Source organism: Poecilia mexicana, unplaced genomic scaffold, assembly GCF_051168715.1.
Source record: "Poecilia mexicana isolate PSO_F unplaced genomic scaffold, ASM5116871v1 scaffold_14, whole genome shotgun sequence".
Classification (NCBI taxonomy): Eukaryota; Metazoa; Chordata; class Actinopteri; order Cyprinodontiformes; family Poeciliidae; genus Poecilia; species Poecilia mexicana.
Window position 1 is genome coordinate 7987884 of NW_028263383.1, and position 9429 is coordinate 7997312.

The 9429-nt window shown below is 38.6% G+C and overlaps 1 protein-coding gene across 1 annotated transcript; it reads left to right on the forward strand.

Moving 5' to 3' along the window:
* The first annotated feature begins 412 nt into the window (after positions 1–412).
* ovca2 (OVCA2 serine hydrolase domain containing) lies at positions 413–7845 on the forward strand. The gene is made up of 2 exons (XM_014977569.2): positions 413–775; positions 2327–7845. The coding sequence occupies exons 1-2, from the start codon at positions 631–633 to the stop codon at positions 2848–2850; spliced, it is 669 nt and encodes a 222-aa protein (XP_014833055.2). The 5' UTR covers positions 413–630; the 3' UTR covers positions 2851–7845.
* The last annotated feature ends 1584 nt before the right edge of the window (positions 7846–9429 follow it).

Consider the following 9429-nt stretch of genomic DNA (forward strand, 5'->3'; position numbering starts at 1 on the left):
TGCATCTGACAGCTTTCACACTCACATCCATGAGACTTTGTGCCCCTCATTCTTCCTCTGGCTGCAAAAGACTTAGGCTTTCCCTTTGATTTCTCTGCAAATAACCTTACAGACTCATTGGAGAAGTTTGTTGTCTGTCCTCTTTGCCTCAGTGTTGATTTTTGAGGGGAAAATGTCTGTGGTAACACTTCAGTTCCACCAACACTGTTTGTTTGTCGGAGATTTGCTCTACCTCTGCATGTGGGTGGAGCCAGCGTTATGTCAGCTGGCTTAAAGGTTGGTTGAGTTTAAGACGACTTTTATATAAGATGCAAATTATTACCAAATTATTCGGTCAAAAAATGTTGGCAATATGTGTTTTCAAGGATATTGGCTGAAAAAAAAAGTAAGATATTTTACTCTGAAAATTCCAAACGGAAGCACTTACTATTTCCGGTTGATGTCCTGTAAGTTTCAGTTTCCCGTAGTTCATAAGTTTTATTGAATTCAGGAATTTAAGTGCTGCTTCATCGCTGCTGTTTATTATTCTGTGCATTAAATTGATCCGTTAAGGTTTCGGCTGTAATTTGCAATTGTTAAGTGTTGGATTAATATCCCTCCGCGGATACAAGACTGTGGAAGCGGCTTTCCATGGCTCCTCTCCGGGTCCTGTGCATTCACGGTTACCGTCAGAACGGGAGCTCGTTCCGGGAGAAAACCGGAGCTCTGCGGAAGCTGCTGAAGAAGCAGCTGGAGCTGGTTTACATTACCGCACCGCTCACCGTGCAGACAGAAGGTGGGTCATTTTTAAAGGAAACATTACAGAACAAGAAACTCAACATGCCGACAGAACCACTGGATTCCAAATATTTCTCTTTTTGTTACGTTACAACCACAAGCTTCATTCTAATTTCTTGCGATTTTATGTGACAGACCAACACACAGTATGTGATATGGAAGCTGAATGAAATTGATCACGTAGAAGAAGGTGGTCTAAGTAAATGAACAGAACTTTTTGTCCCACATGCAGGTTCTTATGGTAGAGAGGAATCCTGCGCACTGCAGAAAACTGACGCTGCAACATTACCGTGAACTCACCATACCCCCAGTAAACCATGATGGAGGCAGCATCTGTTTTTATCATCAGGGAAAGGGAAGCTGGTGGAAGTTGTTAAAAATATGGATGACAGTAGAAAAGAAACCCTAAACGTGCAGCCAAAGCTACAATAGAGTGATTGAGCACATTGGAGTATAAACCTTCCTCACCTCAGGCCAAAACTGCTTATTCACATTCAGTATTTTAATAAAGTACGTAGGAACAACCACTCAGACACTTGTCTTAGTAAAAGAAAAATGCATGATTTCCTAACGTGAGTCAAATATTTCTCACATTATTGATGTAGAAAGTATTTTGACTTTATTTACAGCAATAAAAACAAGAGTGTTCTTCGAAAATATGTCCTGTGTTTATCAAAGTTTAATGTGTCCCTGGATGTTTGTGGTCCTAAAAACGATGAAGTTAAACTGGAAGTGAAGGAAAAAAGAAAACTTTAGTCTTGTACCTAACATTTTCCATTTGGAAATATCTAAATTTTTCATTGATAATTCATCCTAAAGAATAACAAACAGTCCCTTCACTTCTTTTGCTACAGAGGTTAGTTTAACTCTTTCTCCCTCTTTTTCATGTGTAAAAGTGGTTCAGTCAAATCCACTTGAGAATCTGTTGATTGTTAACAGAAGATTTCCATCCATTTCAACAGAGCTTGAGGTATTTAGCAAAAAGAAAGGGCAAAGATTTACTTCTCCGGAGGTGAAAACTGGTAGATATTCCCCAAAAGACTTGTAGCTGCTACAGAGAAAGTTTGAAATGGGCTGAATAAAAAACCATGTCACACATTTTCAATATGTAATGCATTGTTTTGTGTTGATCTATCACATAAAATAGCCAAAGTGACATGTGCATTTGTAAAATGTTGCTTCCACTCAACACCATTAGGTGGCTTTCTATAAATCAGTGTGAGGCAAAAATATGCATTTTGTCAAATAGTTTGGAAATTAAGTAAAGATGTGAAATAAGTTTAAATAACATTGTGGGTTTTTTTCTTAAATGTGGCAAAGCATATTAATTTAATACATAAAAAGATTTAGTTGCAAATAAAGTAGTAGTAGCACTACTGCTAAAGATGTTTGTTTTTGCACAGAAGTCAAAGCTTTAAAATTAATCAAATTTTAAAGATGTTTTCTCGCTTCTTTACCATAAATCAAAGAAAACTGTCTCATTATTTATTACTTTTCTGTGGACTGTTACAGTAATGTGAATTTCTTCTTTTTCTTTTCTTTTTTTAAGAGGTTCCCAACCAGGAGAATAGTTCAGTTCCAGCAGCAGGGGGCGATGAAGAGCCTAGGGGCTGGTGGTTTTCTGACATTCAGGCTCGGAGCTTCAGCGCTCAGCAGCACTGTGAGAAAAGCTCGGGCCTCGACGACAGCATATCGGCGGTGAGAGAAGCCGTGAAGACCCAGGGCCCGTTTGATGGCCTCCTGGGATTCAGTCAGGGAGCAGCTTTTGTTGCCATGCTGTGTTCGCTCCAGGAGCAAAAACTGGAGCTGGAATTCAACTTCCGCTTTGCCATCCTTGTTGCCGGTTTCCGCAGCGCTTGTGAGGAGCATCAAAAGTTCTACGACGCACCGCTCCAAATCCCGTCTCTGCACGTGTTCGGACTGGAGGACAGGGTCATCCCTGACAGCATGAGCAGGGATCTTCTGCCCTGCTTCCAGGACCCTCAGCTCCTCATACATCCTGGAGGCCATTTTGTTCCCGCTGCAGCTGCTCACAGGCAAATGTATCAGGATTTTCTGAAGAGGTTCCAGTAAGACAACAAAAGCACTGATTGATTTTCTGTCAGAAGCTGCATCAGAATAAAAGCTGAATCACTGGTAGAACTCGGTCCAGACACAGATTGGATCTGGATCTGGACCTTTTTACACTCTTTTGTCTGATAAATCTAAAAGAATAAGATCAGCTGTTACACTGAGAGGTGTAAACTTGCTCAGGGAAAATCTAATGGAAAGAGCAATAAAACAGATTATTTAAGATTATTAAGGTCTGCTTTGTGTGAGGATGTTCAGTCGTTTGTATAAATACATGCATACCTAAAGCATATGATTTACAATAGTTTTAAATGGACATAACAGAGTAATGGGTTTTATTTTCTAATAAAATAGATGTGAAGAATGTGTTAAATCATAAATTGAAATTAAATTGAAATGGTGTTTAAATATATGGGAACTTTAAGGTATTCAACCGTATTTCTGTAGTTTGTGATAAAAAGATTAATATGATGACACATAATTATAAAAATACGTAACAAAAACTAAACAAAATAAGGATGCTTCAGTAATTAACCTGAACCCTAGTAAATGATGAACACAGTGGAGGTAGTGTCATGCTGTGGGAATGCTTTCCTTCAGCAGGAAGCTGGTCAAAGTTGGTGAGAAGCTGGATGGAGATAAATCTAGTTGTTACAACATGTTGAAGACTTGACCGGGTCAGAGACTCGCCATCCGACGAAACATAATTTAAAGCAGAGAAAACCTGGCAGGATTTGAAAAAACTGGACATGTAATTGTTTGATCTGTCTTGTGAATAACGGGTAAAAATTAAAAGTCTGAACATTTTTTCTAAAGCATTTTAGTTTTTATACATATTGATGCTTTCAAAGTTTTTTTTTAATTTATTTTTACATTTCAAGGATTATTTTAGGGATTGTTGTGGAATTGACTAGAAAACAATAATCCCTAAAATGATCCATTTCAAACGTCCACTCGGCCATTTCAGCAGCAGAGATACTCCGTACTTTTTCCCTTTAAGCTTTTAGTCACAGCTTCTCTTGTTTATAAAAACCACATGACACCCCCTGAAATGTTTCATTGTTTTTCTTTTTGCTAACATTTGCAGCAAAATTGCTGAAAAGTTCTGACGGATCTTTATCAGAACCAAAGTCGAAACCCTGGTTTATTACATTTGACCCTACACAACCTGAGAATTACAGGGATGATGCTGTGACTTTAGTTGATGAAGGAAGAGGTTACACACACACACAGAGAGAGAGAGACAGGTTTGTGCAGAGGCAGAAACTACGCAGGGTTCAAGTACGTGTTGTTCTTTTGTAGCTGAAGCATGTGGACGTCAGGCTCCTCTCTCTCAATTGTTTCCAGATGTGTGCTCTCTGTCTCTCCCTCCTCTCTACCTCGCTCTCCTTTTCTTTCATCTCCTCTCAGATTCTTCCTCAGCATCACTCTCTGCCCTGCCCCGTACACATGTGACTGAAGCATACGTTTTCTACATTTCTAACACGAGCTCCAGTTTGTCGTCGGGTTTCTTCATTATGTCCCACCAGATGTCTTCTCAGAATGAGTTCTTATTCGAAGCAGGTGGCATTCTCAAAAATCTCCATAAAACGAGGAAGCCACAGGCTTGCTTGTTGTATGGCACACTCTGTTTAAAGTCGTCAACAAATATGAAAGGTTCTCTGAGACGTGACAACAGTTTTGAGTTTAGATTAGTGGTGTTATTTTGCTTATTGCTTTTGAAGGATTTACGACTATGATTGTTAAAAACTCGTTATGCACCAGAACTGAAATCCTGTGTACTTCTTAGTGATAATTCTGGTTGTTTTAAACACCTTGTCCAGCCAAGACATTGACAGTTGTGATAACATTGAATTGTTTCTTTAGTGGCAGATCTGGTGTTGAGAAGTGATTAGGAATGCCTCTTTTTTTGCCTCTTGTTCCATCTCAGATTGTAAAGGATGTTAAAGTCAAAACCACAAAAGCTGTTTGATTAAACTCCTCAAACACCAATAAACTCTTCATAAATATTAGATCTATGTAATTGTCACAAAATATACGTTTAATCTGTAGACGTCCAGTAGAATTTGAGAAGTAGTTTGCGGTTGTTTTGTTTCTCTTTCTTTAATTAATAATTTGTTTAATTATTCAGTCAGTGACTATTGGCGATTCAGCAATTTATCCTTGGTTTTATCTTAGGAAATAAAGGGTATAATCTAAAACTAAAGTTTCTAAAAAGCTTGTGAGACTGATTTGTTATAAACTGTGTGTTTGTGGCGCACAGTTATAAACCTAAATTGCTCTGTTAACATAAAATTCCACCATAAATACTCCACATTAGCTCTTGTCTTTTACAAACCTGCAGTGCCTCTCACTCAACCTTTCATCGTTTTTTTTTCTTTGGATTTAATTCGCTGTGCACATCTGGTTTTTTTTTTTTTCAGCTTTTCAGCCACTCATATTCACTCTCTCCAGAGTTCCCTTGTGGCCCTTGTGTCCCTCCAAGACCTTATAAGACACATGCACACACACTCATACACATGGTTTTGATAACAAGTGGAGTGCAATGGAGAGAGTGAGTGAGGGAAGGGGAAACAGTAAAAGAAAAACACAGAGGGTCACCCTTGCCAGTAAGTTTTACAACAGAGCCGTGACTCTCTTCTCAGGAATCCGTTCCTCCTGTTGCACAACAGCCGGGAAATAATGGAATGAGACAGAGACGGATGAGGGTGGAGCTACCCAGCCTCTCTCTTCCACTCTCTGCAGCCGAAACGGGAGAGCGAGGACACGTTTTAAGTTTTCTCCACCACCAAGCTATCACTTTTTCCCCCCTTCTTCAGCCTCGGCGGATTTTTTGGGGGAGTTGAAGCAGGGAGCCAGAGGGGTGTGTCGGGGCACAGATGGGCTCTATTTTGATTTTGGAGCGTTTGTTGTTATGGGAGATGGGAGAGAGGGGAGGGGCGATTTGGAGGCGTGCGTGTCTATAAAAGAGTTGAACTTAAACTCCAAAGAGCCTGGTCATCCCACGGGCCAGGACACGGAGATAGGAGACCAAAGCTGACCATTCTACCTGGGACAAAACCTTTGACTGACCCGATCAGCTGAGGACTTTATTTTTTAATCTACTGGCCAAACAACTTTTGGATTTAAATTCATTTTTTAATCTGCTCATCTGTATTATTGTTCTTTACCATTACCACAATCAGAAAGAGGATGCTGATCATCGTAAAGCTTTTAGTTTAAGTGACTACTTACCCACTTGAACTGGTGCACTGCTGCAGAGGATGGGACACTGCAGAGCTCGGGCCTGTGTCCAGCCTTAACATGGGATTGAAACCATGCCTCTTTTTCTGTCTGTTTCTGTGGGTGACTGGGCTTCGCTGTGAACAGGCCTGCCTGCACAGTTCACCACAGAAGAGGAAAAGATGCCTCACGCTGTGAGGTTGTGCTGGAAGGACCTGCCGTGTGACTGGCACATGTGCCGCGTGCTGACAAATAAAAAGCAGGAACAGATGGGAGCCTATTTAAAGATGTCAGTTGAATTTCTATTTAAAGAAAAGAAACAGCAGCATAAGTCGACTGATATCAATTATTGGCATGAAATTGGTTTAGAAATCAACATTGTATGATGCATACAGAGTGTTTGTGCGTGTGGGTGTGGGTGGGTGACTGCTCGTGTTTTTCCCCTCTGTGCTGGTGAACTTTGGTCTTCTTATAGTTCTCACATAGTTTTGGTTTTCCTCTGTGGTTTTCTTGTTTTTGTGGACACTGTGAACTTTCCTTTACTTTAGTTCATTCTCTTTATCTCACATGTTGACAGTTTCAGAGGCTTACGTTAGATACCTACAGGCACATAAATGATAGACATTTGGATTTTTGCATGTTTTTTCTGCATTTATCGATTATCTATAAATTCCCTCAGGCTTGAGCTTCTTTATTTAAAGGAGCTCTGATTCCCCAATTCTCAAGCAAGATCATTCAGGTCTCACAACCAGATTCTCCTGGATTAAAACAGGGGTGACCACACTTCACTTAAAGTATATTCTATGATTACTTTCTATTCCTATTTTTAACTTTTTTCTGCTTTTTTTAAATAAAGTAACATTGACAGAGATAATACACTGGAAAAACTGCCTAAAAACGGTTATAAGTGGATTTGATCTCCTGGTGTCGGTCACTCAGTGTGACTGTTTCTGTCCCTTTAACATGCTATCATTTCCAGAGGTTTGGGTTTGTGTTGATTTGGCGCCAAAAAAGAGGAGATGAGGTGAATTCAGGACATGGATTAGGTCGTCCCCATGTCTGGTGTAGAAAATCCTTTGCAGTCATTTGTGTGCTTCTCTCCCCAGTCTGTCTTGTTTTTGAACATGGTCAGGGTCCTTGGCATGGACAGCTGTGGTTTGGCTGTCCTGCTGGTGCGTGACTGACAATACCAGGGTAAATATTAGTCATCGCGACTACGGGCTGTGGTGGAAACAAGTAAGGCATGCTTTGGCTCATGCTGAACACAAAAATTTGAGTGCTGTTGTGCAATGTTGGTTGGTTTCAGACAGTTGTAAGTAGAGAAGAGAGATGGCTCTATGTTTTTTGTAGATAAATTAATGGTGGATTTTTGACCTGACCAAGATGGCTGTCTGTCCATGGTGGTACAGTGTGTATGTGACACTGAAACAACTTTCAGTTCCTTGTTTTGACATCTGGTGGTGAGAATGGGCTTCCCCCCATAAAATGTGCACAGTGTTAGGAATCGTTGCCCTCCTGGGTGGATTTAGTATCTCATTTACAGCTTTTGATTCAATGCATTAGTGGTTTTTGATTTAATATATAGCAAATGCTAAACAAAAAAAAGAAAGTGAACATATTTTTTATTGATTGTTCACTTTGCCATTTAAGAAGTGATTCCTCCTCTGTGTCTTGTAAAGTGTAATTAGTGTTTATGGCTATAGATTTCAGATTGATAATGCCAATCGGTAATACCAATGAAGATATCTCAACTCTAAAAAAAAAAAAAAAAAAGAAGAGAGATTTGAGCTGAAAAATTTGTTTTTAAAGACAATCAGATCAAGTTTAAAATCTGAAACATTTCAACTTGTTCATATGGTTAATAACCATATGGGGGCAGGACTGGGTTAAGGACAAGCAGGTAAGTAATTTGTTTGGATGTTGTTGTTTTTTTAGAAGGATTGCCCTGGAACTAAATACTTCTTTGCCCTGAACAGTAAGAGTTTATGTGCTGTTGTTCACTGATCAGCACATGAGCTTTTACAGTGCAGGGGGTGGAGGACAAACGACAAATCCAAACTTCTGATCATGAGTTTTTATTTACTTTACATCACCTCAAAAAATCAATGCACATGAAATGTGTAGGTTTAAGTAAAAAGAGAGTGATTATGGTCAAAATAAAATACATATGTGAAAGACTATATCATATTATTATAACCTACCATTCCCAGAGGATTGATTGATTCAATAATCCATCTCATAATTTAGATGATTCTCTACATTTGTATTGGGAATGGGTGAGAAGGATGGTTAATGATAAAATAATCCATTTTACCATTAACCTCAGATTGTTAAATATCTGGAATTCATTAATCTTTCATAAGCATATATTGCTGACTTTTAAAGAAAGAAAGTAAAAAGAATTAATTCATACAAAGAAATATGTAGATGAATTCATACTTATAAGTTATATATTTACTGTAGAAGTGGGCAGTAAAAATAAAATAACTGGTTCAATATAAAAATTGACTTTTTGGTAACTGACAGATTTAAATGTAAATCCTTTGGTCATTTTAATTATTTAACAGGAGTTTTTTTTTTTTTGATAATCAATCCATTGACATTTTATCTGCTATCTGTTAAACAATACTTGTTTTGAAAAACAAAAGCATTAATAGTGTTATGACATTTCATAGGCGGATAGATGTACAAATATTTTGTATGAAAGTGCATAAACATCTCTTTCTAAATCCCAAAGAGAGATCATATATTGTCTTATCTGTCACAGTAGTTATGTATTCTAGTAAATCAGACTCAAAATGAATTCAAAAGACTTTTATAAATTTCTTTTTAAGATGTTTAATAGAATAAGTTACATCTGGGAACACTGACATAATCTGCCCGCTAGAGGGCAGGCTAACTCTGGATATTGCAGCGTTTGAGTGCTTGGGTCTATTTTATTTCTGAGTATATACGTTTGTTGCGGGCTGATAAATATATACGTTTCTGTGTGTGCATTTCTATACGCATGTGTTATTCCACCTGTGTAGCATCCAGAATGTGCTTGAATCTTCCTGCAGATTTCAGAGCTGATGCCCAATGGGGATTCCTTGCTTTGCTGCTCTCGAATAAAGCCGCTCTGGTCTGGTAAACAGAGAGCAGAACAGGTGCTGGAGCCAGCTGACTCATCTGTGCAGCTCATACTGGTTGCATTCATCACTGTACTGTAATGAATAAACAACATGCTATACATAATAATGAAAAAGTAAAAAAGGAGCAAAGTGTGTGCACATGTGTCCTAAATGACTGAAGGTACAAAGAAATGCTCTGGATTTTGAATAATAATGAAAAAGTGAAAATTATTTTTGGAGGTTAAAATTC

Coding starts and splice junctions, on each gene's coding strand:
- ovca2 (XM_014977569.2), top strand. CDS start 631: ATGGCTCCTCTCCGGGTCCTGTGCATTCACGGTTACCGTCAGAACGGG. Junction 776..2,326: donor GCTCACCGTGCAGACAGAAG/GTGGGTCATTTT, acceptor TCTTTTTTTAAG/AGGTTCCCAACCAGGAGAAT.